The sequence below is a fragment of the Culex pipiens genome, chromosome 2 (assembly GCF_016801865.2).
Source record: "Culex pipiens pallens isolate TS chromosome 2, TS_CPP_V2, whole genome shotgun sequence".
Taxonomy (NCBI): Eukaryota; Metazoa; Arthropoda; class Insecta; order Diptera; family Culicidae; genus Culex; species Culex pipiens.
In genome coordinates, this window is record NC_068938.1 from 27,828,342 (window position 1) to 27,850,317 (window position 21,976).

The window sequence follows — 21,976 nt, forward strand, 5'->3', positions numbered from 1 at the left end:
CCGCCATTCATTAGTGCATTGTGTTTGAACTAGAGACCTCTTGAACGTGCAACGGTTCAACAACAGCGATCACAGCAACCACTTCGTGACGCCGTAGCATTGAACACGCAAGATGTCCTCCAAGCTGGAACTGTCATGGCCGGAAGAGTGCCAGCATGTGATATTCCGGGAGCTGGGCACGCACTACATCCGGCAGGGTCAGTACACGGTAGCGACGAGCAATTTCGCCAAAGCCAGCAAGGCGAATCCCGGAGCGGTGGAATGCCACTACCGGAGGAGTGTCGCACAGTTCCGGAACTCCGAGCTGAAAGATGCCCTGGCGAGTGCTAGAGCGGGACTTGCCGTTGAGCGGGACGAGCAAGATCTCCGCGGACGGGATTTTGACTGCTCGCTGCAGGAGTGCAAGACCGCGTTCGAGTTGGACCGGTTCGAAGAACACGTCAAGGTAGCGTCGAACAGCAGCCCAGCCTTTGGAGGTCACCGGCTGAAGGACATCCAAGCCGAGATCCGACTAGCGCATCGAAATTATGAAAACGCGCTGGGAGATCGAGCGGGACCATGTCTGTACCAGCAGCGCAATCGCCTGAAGAAGATCGCCGTGGAGCGGGAAGCTGCGGCGCACGTTGAGACAAGACCATCTTGGAAGATCAAGCGGGACAGGAAGGAGTGCGACGCGGTTAGTGTGGCGGAAGTCGTCATCAAGCAACCGCACATCCGGGAGAAGAAACGTAAGGAGAAGAACCTGAAGGTTCTCGGACAAGCTTATCTTAACCGTGGCTGGAAGGACCTCGAGTTCATCAGCTCTCTACGAAAAGGAGGCGCTTGGGAACATACCGTCAACCTCTCGCAAGCTCAAGAGAGCTCCAAAAAGCTCTCAGACACCATCGAAAAGTGTTACGAGCGAGTAGATTCAGCCCTAATCAGCATGCAATCCCGAACACCGTACTCCACGTACCGCAATAATCGCTTCGGCTCCGCCGAAGACGCCAAATTATCCGTCATGGACACTGTCTTCAAAGCGCGCTACCAAACCTACCGAGACGTGCTGAACCAGCTGGATCACATGCACGAACTCCGCAAGCAAGGAAACCTAGAAATGCTGCGCATCTACGTGGGGGACGTCCTCTGGGACTACTACCAGATCAAGACGGAGCGGGTGTTCCCCGACCGGTACAAGTACGTGAACGAGGTGTGCAACCTGGTGGGGCTGGCCATCACGGACGGGCTGCAGATATCGCCGGTGCTGATGGACGAACCGTTGAAGGAGCGGCTGGCGGTGCTGTTCGATCTGCCGATCGGGAAGGACGAGGAGGAGGTGGTGGTGCCGATCTTTGGGGATAAGTCGACGTATAGGGATCCGGCGGCGCCGGATTACGGATACATTGCGTACAAGTAAGACTAAAATTGTGATTTCTCGGGATTGGTCGATTTCAATTCGCTTTTTCAATATTAACATTTTTACACATTTTTTATACAATATTACTCAAAAAAGAGGTAATATTCAACCTACCACATTTTCAACATTCCAAAATTCAACTTTTTTTCTGTGTTGAATGAATTTCATGAAATAATGAATAATACCGTCATTAGGGGTGACATTGAGTCTGGGGGGTGAGTTTTGGTCATACAAAAATGCAGAAATTTTTATGACCCCTGATGACGGTAACAAAAATTGCAAAATATGTAAAAAAAACAAAAATATCTAAAAAAGGAAAAATATTAAAGAAGCAAAAAATACAGAACACTTCAAAATAGCAATAATAGCAAAAATAACAAAAATGGCAAAAATAGCTAAAATAGAAAAAATAACAAAAATTGCAAAAAAGCAAAAATCGCAAAAATAGCAAAAATTTCACAAATAGCAAAAAAAATCTGAATTAGCATAAATAGCAAAAGTAGCAAAAATAGCAAAATGAGCAAAATTAGCCAAATTAGCAAAATAAGCGAAATTAGCAAAATTAGCAAAATTTGCAAAATTTGCAAAATTAGCAAAATTACCCAAATAAGCAAAATAAGCAAAAATAGCTGAAATAGCAACAAAAAACGAGAAAAAAAACAAAATTGCAAAAAAAAGAAAAAAATTGTTTAAAAATACCAAGAATAGCATAACAGCAAAATAGCCACAATCGCAAAAAAAGAAAAATATCACAAATAGCAAAAAAAGGCTGAAATAGCAAAAATAGCAAAAAAAGAAAATAAGAAAAAATAGCAAAATTAGCATAATTAGCAAAATAAGTAAAATAAGCAAAATTAGCTAAATTAACAAAATTAACAAAATTAGCAAAATTAGCAAAATTAGCAAAATTAGCAAAATTTACAAAATTGGCAAAATAAGCTAAATAAGAAAAAAAAAAAGCTAAAATAGCAACAAAAAAAAAAGAAAAATAACAAAATTGCAATTAAAAGGAAAAATAGCAAATAAGCAAAATTAGCAAAATAGCAAAATAGCAAAAATAGCAAAAATTGCAAAAATTGCAAAAATTGCAAAAATTGCAAAAATTGCAAAAATTACAAAAAATGCAAAAATTGCAAAAATTGCAAAAATTGCAAAAATTGCAAAAATTGCAAAAATTGCAAAAATTGCAAAAATTGCAAAAATTGCAAAAATTGCAAAAATTGCAAAAATTGCAAAAATTGCAAAAATTGCAAAAATTGCAAAAATTGCAAAAATTGCAAAAATTGCAAAAATGGCAAAAATTGCAATTGCAAAAATTGCAAAAATTGCAAAAATTGCAAAAATTGCAAAAATTGCAAAAATTGCAAAAATTGCAAAAATTGCAAAAATTGCAAAAATTGCAAAAATTGCAAAAATTGCAAAAATTGCAAAAAATGCAAAAATTGCAAAAATTGCAAAAATTGCAAAAATTGCAAAAATTGCAAAAATTGCAAAAATTGCAAAAATTGCAAAAATTGCAAAAATTGCAAAAATTGCAAAAATTGCAAAAATTGCAAAAATTGCAAAAATTGCAAAAATTGCAAAAAATGCAAAAAATGCAAAAAATGCAAAAAATGCAAAAATTGCAAAAATTGCAAAAATTGCAAAATAGCAAAATAGCAAAAATTGCAAAAATTGCAAAAATTGCAAAAATTGCAAAAAATGCAAAAAATGCAAAAATTGCAAAAATTGCAAAAATTGCAAAAATTGCAAAATAGCAAAAATAGCAAAAATAGCAAAAATAGCAAAAAAAAAGCAAAAATTGCAAAAATTGCAAAAATTGCAAAAATTGCAAAAATTGCAAAAATTGCAAAAATTGCAAAAATTGCAAAAAATGCAAAAATTGCAAAAAATGCAAAAAATGCAAAAAATGCAAAAAATGCAAAAAATGCAAAAAATGCAAAAAATGCAAAAAATGCAAAAAATGCAAAAAATGCAAAAAATGCAAAAAATGCAAAAAATGCAAAAAATGCAAAAAATGCAAAAAATGCAAAAATTGCAAAAATTGCAAAAATTGCAAAAATTGCAAAAAATGCAAAAAATGCAAAAAATGCAAAAATTGCAAAAATTGCAAAATAGCAAAAATAGCAAAAATTGCAAAAAATGCAAAAATTGCAAAAATTGCAAAAATTGCAAAAATTGCAAAAATTGCAAAAAATGCAAAAATTGCAAAAATTGCAAAAATTGCAAAAATTGCAAAAATTGCAAAAATTGCAAAAATTGCAAAAATTGCAAAAATTGCAAAAATGCAAAAAATGCAAAAAATGCAAAAAATGCAAAAAATGCAAAAAATGCAAAAAATGCAAAAAATGCAAAAAATGCAAAAAATGCAAAAAATGCAAAAAATGCAAAAAATGCAAAAAATGCAAAAAATGCAAAAAATGCAAAAAATGCAAAAAATGCAAAAAATGCAAAAAATGCAAAAAATGCAAAAAATGCAAAAAATGCAAAAAATGCAAAAAATGCAAAAAATGCAAAAAATGCAAAAAATGCAAAAATTGCAAAAAATGCAAAAAATGCAAAAAATGCAAAAAATGCAAAATATGCAAAAAATGCAAAAAATGCAAAAAATGCAAAAAATGCAAAAAATGCAAATAATGCAAAAAATGCAAAAAATGCAAAAAATTCAAAAAATGCAAAAAACGCAAAAATGCAAAAAATGCAAAAATTGCAAAAATTGCAAAAATGGCAAAAATGGCAAAGATAGCAAAAAATGCAAAAATTGCAAAAATTTCAAAAATTGCAAAAATTGCAAAAATGGCAAAAAATGCAAAAAATGCAAAAAATGCTTGTAAAAAGCATATATTAGCAAAACAGAAAAAATAGCATATATCGTCGCCATCGTGCTAACTTGTCATACGTGCATTTTGGGCCAAATTGAGTTAAGAACGCCATTTTGTGCAGCTCACAATGCCTCACCTTTTGACCTTCACAGATCCCCAAAATTCGATTTCAATCCTGAGATATTCAACAAAAACCGAAAAAACTTCGTGTTACTTTACATATGAAAGTAGTTTCAATCTTGTCGTGCTATCTTGTCACTCCATGAAAATTGATGTAAGTGCGACAAAAGGCCAAAGGGATTTCAGGCCAGGAAAGTCAGGATTCGTTTGTCGCACGTACAAGCTAGACTACCGTAAACATTTGTTATTACAACTCGGAACTCCAGCAACCAACTTCAACCAAACTTTGGGACAATGCAGAGAATGGTGAGCCAAACAAAACGTGTTTGTTATTGTTTACATTGCGTGCTTTCGTTTTTGAATATTCAAGGTCAAACATTAAAACGCGTTTTTCTCGGAACGTCAAAATGGCGGGTGCGACAAGATAGCACGACGACGTCGATATAGCAAAAATAGTAAAATTAGCAAAAATAGCAAAAATAGCAAAAATAGGAAAAATAGGAAAAATAGGAAAAATAGGAAAAATAGGAAAAATAGGAAAAATAGGAAAAATAGGAAAAATAGGAAAAATAGGAAAAATAGGAAAAATAGGAAAAATAGGAAAAATAGGAAAAATAGGAAAAATAGGAAAAATAGGAAAAATAGCAAAAAATGCAAAAAATGCAAGAAATGCAAGAAATGCATGAAATGCTAAAATTGCAAAAATTGCACAAATTGCACAAATTGCAAAAAATAGCATAAATTTCAAAAAATTTTAAAAAATGCAAAAATTGCTAAAATTGCAAATATTGCAATTTTGCAAAAATTGCGAAAAATTCAAAAATTGCGAAAAAAATGCAAAAATTGCAAAAATTTCAAAAATTGCAACAATTGCAAAAAATGCAAAAAATGCAAAAAATGCAAAAAATGCAAAAAATGCAAAAAATGCAAAAAATGCAAAAAATGCAAAAAATGCAAAAAATGCAAAAAATGCAAAAAATGCAAAAAATGCAAAAAATGCAAAAAATGCAAAAAATGCAAAAAATGCAAAAAATGCAAAAAATGCAAAAAATGCAAAAAATGCAAAAAATGCAAAAAATGCAAAAAATGCAAAAAAAGCAAAAAATGCAAAAAATGCAAAAAATGCAAAAAATGCAAAAAATGCAAAAAATGCAAAAAATGCAAAAAATGCAAAAAATGCAAAAAATGCAAAAAAATGCAAAAAATGCAAATAATGCAAAAAATGCAAAAAATGCAAAAAATTCAAAAAATGCAAAAAACGCAAAAATGCAAAAAATGCAAAAAATGCAAAAATTGCAAAAATTGCAAAAATGGCAAAAATGGCAAAGATAGCAAAAAATGCAAAAATTGCAAAAATTGCAAAAATGGCAAAAAATGCAAAAAATGCAAAAAATGCTTGTAAAAAGCATATATTAGCAAAACAGAAAAAATAGCATATATCGTCGCCATCGTGCTAACTTGTCATACGTGCATTTTGGGCCAAATTGAGTTAAGAACGCCATTTTGTGCAGCTCACAATGCCTCACCTTTTGACCTTCACAGATCCCCAAAATTCGATTTCAATCCTGAGATATTCAACAAAAACCGAAAAAACTTCGTGTTACTTTACATATGAAAGTAGTTTCAATCTTGTCGTGCTATCTTGTCACTCCATGAAAATTAATGTAAGTGCGACAAAAGGCCAAAGGGATTTCAGGCCAGGAAAGTCAGGATTCGTTTGTCGCACGTACAAGCTAGACTACCGTAAACATTTGTTATTACAACTCGGAACTCCAGCAACCAACTTCAACCAAACTTTGGGACAATGCAGAGAATGGTGAGCCAAACAAAACGTGTTTGTTATTGTTTACATTGCGTGCTTTCGTTTTTGAATATTCAAGGTCAAACATTAAAACGCGTTTTTCTCGGAACGTCAAAATGGCGGGTGCGACAAGATAGCACGACGACGTCGATATAGCAAAAATAGTAAAATTAGCAAAAATAGCAAAAATAGCAAAAATAGGAAAAATAGGAAAAATAGGAAAAATAGGAAAAATAGGAAAAATAGGAAAAATAGGAAAAATAGGAAAAATAGGAAAAATAAGAAAAATAGCAAAAAATGCAAAAAATGCAAGAAATGCAAGAAATGCATGAAATGCAAAAATTGCAAAAATTGCACAAATTGCACAAATTGCACAAATTGCAAAAAATAGCATAAATTTCAAAAAATTTTAAAAAATGCAAAAATTGCTAAAATTGCAAATATTGCAATTTTGCAAAAATTGCGAAAAATTCAAAAATTGCGAAAAAAATGCAAAAATTGCAAAAATTTCAAAAATTGCAGAAATTGCAAAAAATGCAAAATTTTGCAAAAAATAAAGCATAATTGCAAAAAACAGCTAAAATAGCAGCAATAGCGGAAATTCCAAAAATAGCAAAAATATCGAAAAGAGTTCAAAAATAGCAATAATAGTGAATATATCAAAAATAACCGAAATAACCAAAATCCAAAATAATCAAAATAATCAAAATAACCAAAATAACCAAAAAATGCAAAAAAATGCTAAAATTGAAAATTAGCAAAAATTTTAAAATTAGCAAAATTTGAAAAACATCAAAAATAACAAAAGAAAGTAAACATAGTAAAACATTGCAAATAGCCCTTCTATAACGCAATTCTTCCAGGAATCGCATCTCCCGTCTGGAAAAACGCGTCCCGTACTCCCGCTACCCAATCGAGCGAGCCTTCCTGTACCACGAGATGTGCCGGCACCACCTGGACGCCGGCAAGCTGGACGAAACGCGCATCATGGCACGGAAGGTCATCGACGAGGCCACCCAAAGCGGCAGTCCGCTGTGGAAGTTCCTCGGGGTGTTGGCCATCGTGAAGGCGGACGCCCAGCAGATGAACCTGGACCGGTTGGTGGACTCGCTGGAGGAGGCGGAGGAAGCGGTGCTGCCGCTGGAGGACGAACGCCTGCAGCATGTCGTGCAGGTGGCGAAATTGGTCAACAACAGTCTGATCAAGGACAAGAACGCCAACCGACGTTCGTTCGAAATCAACCGTATTCAGCTGAGCTAGAAATTACAAAATGGATGACTTAACACTTTGGTAAGCAAATCCGTAACCAGCGTGCGCCAGTTGATTCCAAAATATGCATATTGAAAACGTCGCTCGGCGCTAATAAAACTCATAATTCCGGATTAGCAGCGATCATAATTTACAGATTAATTTCTTTCTATTACCGAAACCTGATGCAAACGAGGACGTTTGCATAACCAACCCAAGTTCAAGTCAGGACCAGTTGCAGCAGCAGCACGTGCCGGCGAGGGGTTCGTACTGGTCCGGGATTCCGCGGGGAAGGATTCCGGGGTTGTTTTTTTCTTCGCTTTTGTTTTGTTCGCCCCTACCGCGAAGGTTGAATCGATGCATGTGATCCTTGCTTTATAGTTTTTTTTTTAATTCCAGGATCGGTGGTATCGCTACCGAAAAAACTCCCGCTTGACTGGGCTACAAAACACACCGTTTTAATAATTTGATTTGTAGAGCTACCGAGAAACGGCTAATTCCGAAAATAACGATTCCCGACGGATCTGATTAGAAAATGTTTTAAGGCTAATTTAAAACTTTACACATTGTGTCAAACTTTAAAGCAGAAGGGGGTGCACCTCTCAAATTTCGCAATCCGCAAAATCAATATTGATATAAGGCAGCATTTTCCTTTTTTTCGCCAGGGAACGGATTTTTGACAGCCCTCGAGTGCACACCCGGAAAGCGGGGTTGGTGGCGAAAAAGTTGAGGGAGCGTGACCTCGTTGACTTGCGTATGGAGTGCAATATTCGTTTATTTTTTAGAATTTCGCAAAAGATAGAAGAACAAAAAAAGCGGAAGGGTTGTGCAAATCCCGCAAATCAAACAGGAGTCCGACTCAATGTTTAGTGGTTACATGATATTAGGTGCACCACCGGGTGCATCGGATCGGGGAAACGGGTTTTCCCGGGGCTTATTCCCAGAGATAACTATCGGCGTTTTGTACACGAGATCAAAGTGGTGGCGGCGGACGATTACCCCGTTCGCTTTTTTTCGCTTCCCTCGTCGTAATCATAATGATTTCTTTTTCTTTTTATTTCGGGAAAAGGTTGACACAAAAGTGACATTGAGGAGTTCACGGCCAGGGTTTTATGCGTGCGTAATCTGATTTGCAGGATGACGAGTCCGCCCAAGCTAATCGGTATTGTGATAAAGTGTGTGTGTGTGTTTAAGGACATTTCGCTGCCGGGTTAACTGATTTCTGTTCTTTTGAATGGGATGGTTTGCAACGATTAACAATGAATGGCATTAATTTCCGACTACAATGTGGAAGAGCAAATACATTGTAAGAGACTACAATGTTGGAAAACGGAAGCTTGTTTGGTTTAATTTTTAAATTCGTAAGCCATTTTTTTAAACCATTAAAAAGACATAAATTGCTATTGATTGATATTGCGCAATTCTCACTAACTTGGACTTCGCACTAAATTATTGCTATCAATCGCACTATTGCGACTTGTCAAGCTGGCTTGGGAAATTTTAATTTTCTCAAAAAATGATCAAAGCGAGCCGATGTTGCTCACCTGTCAATCGCAATTTTAAAGTGCGAATGTCCAGTTTGGTGGAAACTGCGACTGGAAATGTAAATAAACAACTGCCGGTTGCCTAGTTTTAGGACATTTTATTGTCAAAAGTGCGAGATAAAAGTGCGGGTCAAATCCAAGTTACAGTGCAAGGATCAATATTGATTACATAAAAAAAATTTGGTACGAAATCAATAATTATCAATATTTGATTTCCGACTTAAAAAGTTTTCTTTCATTCGGTATTTATCAACAATAAATGATTTGCTGAAATTACTCTTTCTTTTTATTATCAAAAAAATCTTTAAATCGGCCCCAAGGTTAGGAGGCAAAACAATATTTTTACAAAAGACTTTACAAAATTGTTAATGGAAAAAGAAGTCTAATCAATTGAAGCCCTTTTGAAATGCGTTACCCTGCGTTGATTACCATATTTAGTATGTTTTAGACCGTTTAAACATTTTTTTTTTGGTATCACAAAACATGTTTTTTCCGAGATTTTTTTTCTCAATAATAAGAAATTTTGAAATCAAATGACTGCAAAACTTCTGGTTTAAAATGAACACTTGATTCATTCAAAAGTTAAATTTATGGCTTGCTATTTCAATAATTGATTGTTTTCCACCCCTCGATTTCGGTCAAAGGCTTTATTGCAAATTTCAAAGAGAATTCTATTTCAAGTATTAAAATTTCGATATTTCAGATGAAAGATGTGTTTTGCAATTGTTTTAAAATTTTGCAACAGTTTAAATTGATTGTTGACATTGAAAATCGGACCAATAGTTTCCGGGATATCGTCAGTTGAAAATTACAGACTTAAGAAGTGACGCTTGAGAAATTGATTTTATTTGATTTGAATTCTTTGTGAGGCTACAGTCCAGACTCGATTATCCAAAGTTTCGATTATCGACTTCGAATAATCGAATGACTAAAAAAAATGTTTTTCGGGATTTTAATTTTTTTTACTTTTAACATCAAATTCGAGTTCCACAACCCCGTTTTATTCAAATTTGAACTGTGGAATGCCTATTAAGACATGAACTTTGAAAAATATTTGCAATGGTCTAAATTCAGAAATTTTAAATTACTTTAGAGTAGTTTTGGGGTCGTATTTCAGCTCAACAATCAAAAATAAGATTAAAAAAAATATTTTCGTGATTCCATTATCTGAAGTTTTGACTATTTTGCCAAGGCCACAAACTAATTGTCAATTTTTTTTTTAAATCTCGGAAAGAAAATTGTCGGACATTTTCTCATTTTTCCAAAAAATATTATTTTCAGAGGATTTTTTTTTCAAGAATTATTTTAAGTAAAAAACCTTAAAAATATCTAAAAAGTAGCCAAGTCCAAGTTAGTGAGAATTGCGCAATATAACTTCAACATATTTTTTTCGGAGGTGTTTTTCTTAAAATGCAAAATAAAGCCATCACGAAAAAATGTCTATTTTAGTACCCTAAAATATATTTAAAAAAATCTTAAATTAAAATTACGTATTTTGGGGATTCAACTTTTAGTTAGAATTGAATTTTTTAATAATAACCTACAATTTTGCCGAAGACACCAAATCGATCAGAACACAGGCAAAATTTGAACCAAATTTTAAATTTCTGAATTCTTACAAGTTTTTTACGATAACAGGAATGTTTTTTTGCACCGTCAACTGGGGCAAATCTGGACTAAAGTGTGAATAAAGCAGTTTTCAGATTTAATGTTCTTGTTTTTTTGTTCTGTGTCTGTAATATCTGAAACAAATAAAAATATCCAAATATTGTGCAAAAACATGGCTAAACAGCTGTCTTGATTTGCCCCAGATTTCGGTTTAGCATTCGATTGGTAGCTGAATAAACAAGTTAAAATTTGAACAGTTTGAAAAATTACATGGATAGTTTTGGAAAAGATTACAATTGAAACCATGCAGATCGCAATAGCATAATATGTATTCTAGGGTGGGTACGTATTTTGAAAAGTTCTTAGATCAAGTTCTGGTGTGGTTCCCCTTGTAGGGCATACCCATAGGGACTCTCACGCCAAATTTCAGCTCATTTGGTTGAAAAGTGGCTTGTCTCAAGCGGGTTCAAGTTTACATGGGATTTACTATGGGAAATTTTGAATTTCTGTTCATTCGCTCCTACAGGCCTGGGGGAAACATGTAGAAACTTCTAGGATGGCCAGAAATGAGCGGAACCGTCTGGAGAACAGCTTTCCCTAAGAGACCAGGTCGATTCGTTCAACCCCCATCGAGCTCAACGGCAATACATCCGGGGTTTTCGGAACCAACGGTTTTCCCCAGAAAAGCATCAAATTTTCCTTAGCATGCTATGAATGCTTGATGAACACCGCGACGCCACATGTCAAACAGCTACCACGTGGACTAGCATCGCCTATAAAAAAATTACTTTTTATTAATTTTTGAACCATAGAATTATCATTCATGGTGATCAGGATACTATATAGCTGTATTCTGAACCTCCAAATAAGAAAAAAACTGTTATGGTGCAAATTTTATAATCACGTGGTAGCTGTTTGACACGTGGCGTCGCGCTGTTCATCAAGCATTCCTAGCATGCTAAGGAAAATTTGATGCTTTTCTGGGGAAAACCGTTGGTTCCGAAAACCCCGGATGTATTGCCGTTGAGCTCGATGGGGGTTGAACGAATCGACCTGGTCTCTTGGGAAAAGTTGTTCTCCAGACGATTCCGCTCATTTCTGGCCATCCTAGAAGTTTCTACATGTTTTCCCTAGGCCTGTAGGAGCGAATAAATGAAAATTCAAAATTTCTCATAGTAATTTCCATGTAAATTTGAACCCGCTTGAGACAAGCCAGTTTTCAACCAAATGAGCTGAAATTTGGCGTGAGAGTCTCTATGGGTATGCACTACAAGGGGAACCACACCAGAACTTGATCTGAGAACTTTTCAAAATCCGTACCCACCCTAGTATTCATAGAGTGACACAGAGTCCATAATTAAAGTGAAATTTATCTACAAAAAATGCTATTAATTTCTACATCTGATACGCGATACCCCTTTGTGACATTTGTGACAGATGGATTCCTCAAAACAGTTGTTTACAAAACACATCAATCGGGTCGATAAACACGAAACAACATTACATCATAATTACACGTTTCTAAATTTCAACTTAATAATTACCCAACGCCAACCAGTGGCACGCGTGCGCCCCCGACAAATGACTCTAGCGCGACTGCTAATTATGTCCCGAAACAGCTCAAAAAACGATTAAAAAAACGTTCACCCCTAAAATTATTCAAATCGTACGGTTGTCACCCACCCCCCGTGGGTGTGGGTTCGTGACCCCTCCGGTTGAAGAGTACAGAAAAAAAAGGTCCCAATTTTCGCCAACGTCCGCTTCCGCGTAACCCCGGAGGGAGTGATGCCAATGAACTCTTTTTTGTTTGAAAAACTCTATTATAAAGATTGGCTTAAAATGCAAACATTTATCATCGAAGCTGCAGCAGCTTTTCGTCGGTTTTTTTACGAATGAATAAATGAATGCCACCGACTAGAGAGAGGTTGATCGCATTACTCTCCACGGGGACCATGAGTCGGAACTCCAGGCTAAAGGTTCGAGCGGAGGAGATGAATCCCGGTGGCGTTTGGCATGTCATCACTCTCAGCGGGAGATTCCTCGTTGCCTTGGTTGAGGTCTTATCTTTTTGCAGTCAGGAGGTGGTTCGGTGCAACTCCGCCGGGAAATCGGTCCTCGTCTGACGAATTTCCACAGGAAAGCTTAGATAATAAATTGAAAAACTGTTGATGATGACGTTGGACTGTTTTCTCCAGAGGACGCCACCGTCATTCATTGGCTTTGGTCAACGGTGAAGTTTTGCCCTATTTCTGAGTACTTTCGCAATGATGATGTTTTCGGACGAGTCATCGTCAGTTGGTTGGGTAAAATCATGCAGGTCGAGTGCAGTCCCTTCTCGGGGAATCAGCTGCTGAGTTTGGCGACCCGCAAAGGTCGAGATTTGGAACTTGAGGGAGGTTATGGCTGAGTTGCAGTTTTTTGTTCGTGCTTCAATTGTTTGACTTGAGGGAGTACTCTTGTTAGTGACTATGCAAAAACTGGAAAGCATCTGCATTAGTTTGTTTAGATTGGAAACAATGTGAGGTGACCTTTTGAAATTTGCAGACTGTTTTAAACGTCGCAAGATAAATTGTAACTAGATTGCAAAGGAAGAGAAAAAACTACATAAAATTTGAAAAAAGCGGCCTAAACAAGTCTACATATAGCTTAGGAAATCTGGTAATCATTAAACTCATGAAGTATACTTAGACTAGGATTATAAACTTATGTTCCCTCAAGAACGTTCAATATTAATCATTTTGGATGATAATAAGGTAAAAAAATACATCAACATGAAGTATTTCTTGATCCCTTAATTTAATATAAAACGAACATGAAAGCTACCAGTCCACCGAAATGCTCCGCGTTCACCTTATCTCTCATCTAACACGCAATTGAGATACTCAGTGGCACTTCGGAAGCACTTCATTTACATCCACAAAACCATATCAAATTTTATATCATAATTATGCAAATGAGCTGCAAAACAAATGTACGTTCGAAACACGACTTCGTGGTCCCTCGCAGCCGTCAGAATACAAAAAAAACAGTCCATAACTCATCCATGGTATAGAACAAAAGCAAGAACCGACTCGTTTTGCATACTACACAGTCGGAACTGCAGCCCAAAAGTGTACTCAGAACTTCAGAAATGCTCATTTCAGTTGCAGTTGATCTCGAGACTTGCTAAATTTGCGCACGTGCGTCCTAATTTTTTGCGGAGACCCGCAAAACTTATCCCAAACCGCGTCCTCAATTGCTCAATTGCAAGCTGCTGGTTCTAAAGTGGCACACTTCAAAGTGTGCCTACAATTGCCGGAAAGTGCACTTTTGGACATTTCCCCCACAATCTTGATAAGTGCGGACTACACCCGGTCGAAAGGTGTACACTCTAGATGCAATAACTGCAGTTTTCTCCCTCGCTCTAATCCCCGTACCACCAGTTTTGAGGGACGACGGAAAAAGTGTCCTTACCCCCGCGGGGACGCAGAAACCGGCCCGACCTTTTCGATGTAGGAGAATTGAATGAAATGCATCGCGGACTTGCATGCCGGCTTGGATGGTGGTTGCACCCTCTTTTAACTTTTTTTTTTGGTTGGGTATTATGCAAGCAGAGCAAGCGCGAACTTAGAATAGGGATCAGTTGCAGCTCAACAACTCGGAACAAGCGAATGTCCAAGGACAATCTCGCGGTCCTGGCTGGCTGCTGATTGTTGACAGGAATGCGACTGGCGATGCGTGAGGGATGGTGTGGCAGTTTAACGAAAGACTAGTTGAAAAGTTTTGTTTAGAAAAAATCTCTTGATAGTGCAAGTAAAATCAAACTTAAAATATTTTGTTGGTTGACATCACTGCAAATTTTATTTAATTTTAATTTCACGATTGAATTTGTCTTATGCATTCTTTATTACGGGCTTACCGAAAATCTATTGTGTATAATTTATCCTTTTATTTTACCTGAAATAAACAGAAAAGAAGAACTCATTATTATATTATATAAGCTACATAGGAACAAGAAAAGAATAAATGATTTGAACGATTCGTAAAGGTTTTTGAAATATCTCAGGTTCTGTAATTTCATGTTCAATGGGCAGATGTAAACTTTCAAAAGTTGGTTAAAGTTAACAGAGATTTTTTGCCGAAATATGTTTATAAAAAATCTAGTTTTAAAATTAAATAAAAACAAAACAACTTTTGACAGAATGTGTACTTGTAACCAGGATATTTTTTTTACAAAAATACGGTAAAGTAGTTAAAAAAACGAAAACCAGACCGGTAAAGTTCGAAACTGTTATTTCGTCGCCGTCGTGCTAACTTGTCGTATACGTGCATTTTGGGCCAAATTGAGTTAAGAACGCCATTTTGTGCAGTTCACAATACCTCACCTTTTGACCTTCGCAGATCCCCAAAATTCGATTTCAATCCTGAGATATTCAATGAAAACCAAAAAAACTCCGTGCATTTTTGTCACTTTACATATGAAAGAAGTTTCAATCTTGTCGTGCTATCTTGTCGCTCCCTGGAAATTGATGCGACAACTGTCCAAAGGGATTTCAGGTCAGAACGCGTTTGACGCACGTACAAGTTAGACTACCGTAAACATTTGTAATTATAACTCTAGACTCCAGTAACCAACTTCAACCAAACTTCGGGACAATGCACATAACGTCATGATTCGAAATCCGGACACTTATTAGCATATCATTTTTGTTATAGCTGGCAAAAAAATCATTTAACAAATTGGCAATGTAGAAATATCAGAAATGTTATTGTTTACATTTCACGCTCTAGTTTTTGTTCATTCAAGGTCAAACATTAAAACGCGTTTTTCTCGGAACGTCGAATTAGCGGGTGCGACAAGATAGCACGACGACGTCGATTTGTTATGTTACATGAGAAATTTTTAGGTTAGGTTTGGCTTTCGGTCTGTTTGGGGAATCAAAACACTTGTATGTTCTCTTCATCCGACGTTTCTACCCGTTTTGAGCCTTTTTCAAGGAATCTAGGGGTAGATTTATTGGGTAAGGCACAAAAACATAAAATGAGACATGAGAAATAATAAAAAGTCCAAACTTGATCATCCGAAGCATCCATTATCCATTGTTTCGATTATTCGAAGGTTTGTATGGAACTTAAAAAAATCGAATCGACATTCAAATCGTTGAAATGATTTTGTTTTGTATTTTGCATTTAGTGGGCTCATGCCGATCATATTGACGGTAGTCAAATTCATTCGTTTTCTGGAAAAGCCTTATAAAATCCATACAAACACTATAAACTTTCCCATGACTACCTTATCTAATAAATAAGCCTTTGTTCCAAGTCCAATTTGGCACCCGAACAATACCATAATTTAACAAGTGACGTTATTTATGTCTTACTTCCAGTCGGAAACAAATAAAAAAAAAGAAAGCAAAGAATAAGGTTCCGAAAATCTTTCACTGACTTTAATTTCACCAAAAATATGGGAAGGTTTGAGAGCAATAAAAGTCAAAATTTCGGAAAAAGTGGGATAACAAAAAATCGACAGGGGAGTAATAATTCCTGACGATGCTCTTTTTACCTTATTTTCTCCGATTTCGGGAGGATATGAAATATTAGCGGCTGAGAAATTATGAATGTGAACTGTCTTTCCTCGGATTTATTTTTTCAAAAAGAGGGAGAGTTTTGACGTGAACGGCTTTCTTTTTTGGGAGGGAAAATCATGTTGAACCGTTGTGAACTTTTTCGGGTGCATTGATACTGTTATTATTTTTTTGCTCATTACTTGAATGAAAGGTTGGGCTCGGATTTTTGCGAGGGAAATTGAAGTGATACCTTTTTCTTGGAAACGAGGATCCTTTTGATATTTATCTGATGGTTGATCAAATAAAGATATCGTCGTTCGCTTGCGCAAAAAATAGAATGACAATTGATTTCTTTTTTGAAAAAAGAGATCGAAAGAAGGGTTTTTGAAAATCATCTGCTCAAACAGAATCAGTTGCAAGTCACCACAAATCTCAGCTTTCGCTCAAATAAAGCAAAGACCGTTTTCAATTAAAAACCCGGAAAAAAATCTTTTAAAAGAGTTTGACAGACGAGGATCAAACTTTGGCATTGCATCTTACCTGCTCCGCAGGAACCACAATCCAAGGTTAACCAAAATATTTGTTTCCGGTTTTTTTGCGGTGCTTGCCAAAAACCACTTCCTCGTGTTGTGAGAAAAACTCGTGTCCTTTTTTCGTCTTCGTTCATCATTTTGCTACTTGGGTAACGAAAAATTGCTGTGACTGCCAGGCGACTACCAGGTGATGGATGGATGAATGGCAGGATTAATGAGAAAATCCTGCCAAATTAAATTCCCATTAAACCCGGAAAAGAGAGAGAGAAAGAACAAGGACGTTGTCCATGTCGCGGTGATTTGCGTTGACATTTTTTCGGCAAAACTGGAGCGTCGGAAAACTGGATTTTTTGGCAATTTCTCGTTTTTTTTTGTTGGTTTCGTTGAAAAACACACCGGAGAATTACCCACGGTTTTGGGGTAACAATTATCGGCTGTATTGTCTGGGATTTTGATTTTTCGCTGTCGCGGATTGAATTTCCTCTCGGGAGGTATCCTCGTCACAGCGACTCGACTGTGTGTGTCCTTTTATTCCTGAAGTGAGATTTATGCCCTTTTGATGGCTCGTTACATCGATTGTACGGAAAGAGCTACAATGCGCCGCGAACCGGGCAATAAATAATTTTAAGTGCTTTATAATCGCACTTTAATTTCGTTTTTAATTTTCGGGATCCTTTTTATTGCTTTCGCGGTAGAGGTCCTGTGGGGAAAGTCCTCGAGAACTCGGGTGCGTCTCAAGAACAGTTTGTCATGTGTTGCAGAAGAATAAGAGAAAAAAAAGTCCTGAACAAGGGAAAAGCGCATTTAAGGTGCAATAAATTTTATTTGAATAATAAATTTTCTTCGAGAATGCGGAGTGTGCGGTTAGGTTTTTATAGCTTTCTGTTTTCTTTGGATGGTTCAGCAGATTTTTCTCTCTCCCGAAGGTGTTCGCAGGATAACGAGCTTTATAGTGAGAACTCCTGCGGTTGCAACTTTGCATAAAGACTGTGGGAAGGCGTTTTTATTGGCTTTCTTCTGCAAGTGCAAGTGATTCTGGCGCCGTTTGGAGAAATTGCAGGTGTTATTTTTAATAATGTGGTGTGGAAAGTTTGCACTTTTTATCATTGCTGACTAATTGTTTTCAGAGGGATATCCCAGGGATCCAATAAATACTCTGCAAAGTGGCATACATTCTTACTTAGCTCGAAATGTGAAGAAAATCAAAATAAATCGTTTTAATACAACGGTTCATGAGCCTATGAGTCTTGCACAAAAGAACAAGGTTATGCAAGCTGCCACAATTTCTTTCCAATTTCTTCTCAGAAAGATGTACTTTTAATTACTTCCCAAAATTCCGGGAGCAAACAAAAATAAGCTTAACGGATTATTGACGCCACGCAGCACCCTGATCCCTCATTGTAGTCTGCCCTGCGCCATCAAAATTTCCAAAATTCGGCAGCTTTCTCCAAATGCGTGCCGCAATCAGAACCTTTGATTTCCTCCAATCAAAAATCCCAAAATCGACCCAACTATTCCGAAAAAAGAACCGTTTTCTTTTCTCAAGAAGATTAGGTCTCTGGCCAAGAATGCAACAATGCCCTCGCGGATCCCGAAATTTGCCACCGATTTCGACTTCTTCACGTTGCCCCGTCTGTTATTCTTACTTATTATTACGATTTTCTTTTTTCGAAAAAAAAAAAGAAAAAGGAAAAATCAAACCCCGCAGACCAGAGCAAATCCACCGGACCGTTACGAATCGGGAGGGAAGAACCCCCGAACAGAAGGACATCCTCGCACACGTATAAAAGAAAATTGGTTTTACCTCAAATCACAGGACAGGACATCACCACCGGGCTTCGAAGAGATGCCTTTCACCCTCCGCTGGGATCCATCATCGTCGGAACGATCGGTTCAAGATTTTAATCTGCTCTTCAATGAAGCGCGAGGTCCTTCTTTGTGCGATAAATCTGTCGGTTTTTATAGGGCTTTTAGGCTCTCGGGAATCGATTTCGGATATTTACGAACTTTCTTCCAGCAGTCTTCTAATGGTCATTGAATTACCGAGTTTTGAAGACTTTATCCGATTGCGAGGTTCTGGAATCTTTCACAATTGATTATTTATGTTTACGATTATGACGCTGCCATTGTTGACCCCCGAGAAAGACATCATAAATTGTTGCCCACTGAAGAGTCCCGATCTCGTGGGAGATCGTCTCCTTCAAACGGAACACAGTTTGTTAAAATTCTGATGCGCAGTCACTCGTGTCGCAACACGTACTTTTTATGGCCACGTGGCAAGCAAATAGCAACAAACCAACAGCTTTACAGTCTATAATTAAAAAATGAGTCCGCGGACCAAGAATTGTTAATTACTTTATTACACTTTCTTCCTTATCGGCCTGCGGTCATCGCGCACATCTGACGCCGCCGTTCATAATTCTTTCATTGGACACAAGTTGGAATAATATCTCCTTCGATGCGTGGCCGGACGACAACGGCGTGGAGTTGCTCGAGTGGATACGGCATTTAATTAGAAGGATTACCGGTGGACTCTGCGTAAGACAATATCCGGAAGAGGGTGAGGAAGAAAGTTGGACGAGGTGTGCTATAGGATTGAAGGTTTTATGGGTCCGCAGATAGAGATAAGATCCCTGGACGATCGGCAAACAGAACAGTGATCGAGCCCCTCCAAGGTGGGTTCATTACGTCGTAATCTACCTCGATGGGGGTCGAACGGGGAAGAAAACGTTTAAAGTTGATGACGGATGGACACAAAGGTGGACTAATTCTTACTTTAAGTTCATTTTAGTTGGAAATCAACACTCTTGATTCAAAAATCTAAATATTTTTTTTATTTAACTTTTTTGATTATTTCCTTTCAAGATTTATCAATATTTTTTAAAAATATCCAAACTATGGTAAAAAAAGTTTTGTAAAATAACTTATTTAGCAGTTTTACAATGAATTGTTATTAAAAATTCTATTTTTTTGAATTATATTGCATTTCCGATTTTATCAAATTTCAAGTCGGGACCATCCATAAACCACGTGGACACTTTAGGGGGGGGGGGGGAGGGTATGGCGATTGTCCACGCTCCATACAAAAAAGTTTTTTTTTGTATGGACAATTGTCCACGAGGGAGGGGGGGGGGGGGGTTGGGATTTACAAAATAGTGTCCACTTGGTTTGTGGATGGTCCCGTCTTGACCTTACACAAAACTAAGGTTTAATTTTCTTTTTTGTGTTCCGTACTCCTAAGCTACTGATATATAATCACTGAAACCTCTTAAAATACACATGCTTGTCTTATCTTAGCACAACCACATTCACAAGTCAGGATGGCCGAGCGGTCTAAGGCGCTACGTTCAGGTCGTAGTCTACTCTGTAGGCGTGGGTTCGAATCCCACTTCTGACACAATCCATTTTTTGTTTTTTTTTCTGTTGTGCTGTTGATTGTTATGATTCTGTTTATACTTACTTTTTGCTCCCTCTTGTGGTATTTTTATCAAATTATTTTTCGAGACTATGAAGTCGTTTCAATTCTGTCTTGATGACGTCGTTTCTAATGTGATTTATTATTAGCAGGATGCTGGTAGATTTTAGATATCAAGGCATTCAAAGATTGACTGAAACAGATTAAAAGTAATAAGAATATCGCACTGCCAAATTAAATCCAAACAACAATAACCCAACTGTTTGTGCAACTTCCCCACCAAAGGAATTCGCCAAACTTCCTGGAAACGTCTCAATCAAATCCACAAGCCGAAAAGAAGCTTCTTCTCCCAACGCGAGAAAGGATTAGCACCCAGCAATCTCGTCTCAGCATTCCTCCGGAAGCGTTTATTTGCCGATGATGAAAAACAAACATTTCCCAGATTGCAACAACTCTCTCAGGCAAAACAAAAAACGCCAGACCAGAGGGAAGTTCGCATCCAGTAGCGCAAAATTGCGAAACTCAGAGTTTACCAAAACAATTTCTACCCCTTTCCTTCCCGTCAGCTTGGCAGCTGGTTCGCTGGAGTAAAATCAATTGCACGAGCGATTGGGTGCATTCTTCGCTCATAATTCCGGACTTGAGGCGTAAATCTTCACGAAGATTAAGTGCGATTTTGGCGCTCACACAGCACACAATGTTGCGCTTCTCCGGAAGCATCATCGTTTGTTGTTCTTGGGCCGGTTCATAAAGCATAAATTTATGGTAATTTTTACATCATTATCAGCGGATTATGACGAAGAGGCCGCCGACTGTTTTGCCGAAAAAACTTCCGGACTAATTGAGGCATTGTTTTGACTGCCTTTGGAAACGGCTTAAGGAGAAGCAGAAAGAGGGGAGCGAATTCTTGGAAGACCTGTCTGCGCGGTTCGCCACGGTAGCTTCCGAACCGTGTTCTAGACCAGTGAACGAGGTTAATTTCTCATCTCCTCTCCGTCAGAATCCAGTTTACGGCCGTTGAACTGTCCGGCTGTCCATCTGGTACCAACTGTTCGGCAGCAATTACCGTTGATTACATCCGTTGGAACGTGCTCACACCCTTTCAATCAAATATTCATCGCGGGGAAAATTCGATCGAAAAACAAAATCGACAGAATTACAGCCCGATTCGGGAGGGAAACTCAATTACGCGGGGTTCAAAACTCATCGATGCGAAATCGCGCCGCAGTCGTCCGCAGGTAATTGCATCCAACATCAGATAGCTCTACCACGTGCAATATGTGCAATCTATGTGTCATCTGGACGCTTGCAGTGCATCAGTAGGAGCAAAAAAAAAACGTAACTGGAACAACAATTGTTTGCCCCGAAGGGAGCAAACCGTCCGAGTTGAGTGGTCCGAAAAACCCATTTTCCATATTGTACACTGCGAAAAAGGTGAGCGGTTCCAGAAATTGCTAGTCGAATCATTGTGCTGGACATTTGTTCGGATTGTGACTTACACAAATTGTTTTAAATTTTACAAACAAATTTTAAAATTTCTCATTATTGATTTTTTTTCGCTATTTCCGCAAAAAAATGATCAGTTAAAAAATTAAAAAAAGTTTTTGAAAGTTTCAAATAAATTGAAAAGAAAATTAGCTACAAAAAGTTTAGTGAACAATTTGGAATTTTTCTTCAAAATGTTATTTTTACCAAAAAAATTATCGTTGGGCTCAAATAAAATTGAAAGTCAATACAAAATTTACTTTTGCTGTTGAGCAATTCTCTGAGATTTTGCGCGATATTTTTTGCAATTTTTAATCTGGTGGAAACTTTTTGGATGCCCAAAGAACCTATTTTGCATCACCAGTTTGTCCGTATCATTTTTCATACACATTTCTCAGCTGTCCATGCAGAAATGGTACCGTAAATCGGGGCTACTTTGATTGCCGGGGTGACTTTGA

The 21,976-nt window shown here is 37.3% G+C and overlaps 2 protein-coding genes and 1 non-coding gene across 4 annotated transcripts in view; 2 read left to right on the forward strand and 1 right to left on the reverse strand.

Annotated features, from left to right (window-relative positions):
- The window catches only part of LOC120426649 (centaurin-gamma-1A), a 245,349-nt gene that overhangs the window by 86,408 nt on the left and 136,965 nt on the right, over positions 1-21,976 (reverse strand). The gene's annotated exons all lie outside the window — the stretch shown is intronic.
- LOC120426652 (uncharacterized) lies at positions 44-7,551 on the forward strand. The gene is made up of 2 exons (XM_039591446.2): positions 44-1,392; positions 7,003-7,551. Exons 1-2 carry the CDS (start codon positions 113-115, stop codon positions 7,397-7,399), a joined length of 1,677 nt encoding a protein of 558 aa, XP_039447380.1. The 5' UTR covers positions 44-112; the 3' UTR covers positions 7,400-7,551.
- On the forward strand, positions 19,933-20,015 carry Trnal-cag (transfer RNA leucine (anticodon CAG)). Its single transcript has one exon. It is a non-coding gene; the product is annotated as a tRNA-Leu (tRNA).

What these genes read in the sequence shown, in the direction of transcription:
- LOC120426652 (XM_039591446.2), top strand. Translation starts at nt 113, where the DNA reads ATGTCCTCCAAGCTGGAACTGTCATGGCCGGAAGAGTGCCAGCATGTG. An exon ending in TACGGATACATTGCGTACAA is followed by an intron (nt 1,393 to 7,002) that starts GTAAGACTAAAA and finishes CAATTCTTCCAG; the next exon opens with GAATCGCATCTCCCGTCTGG.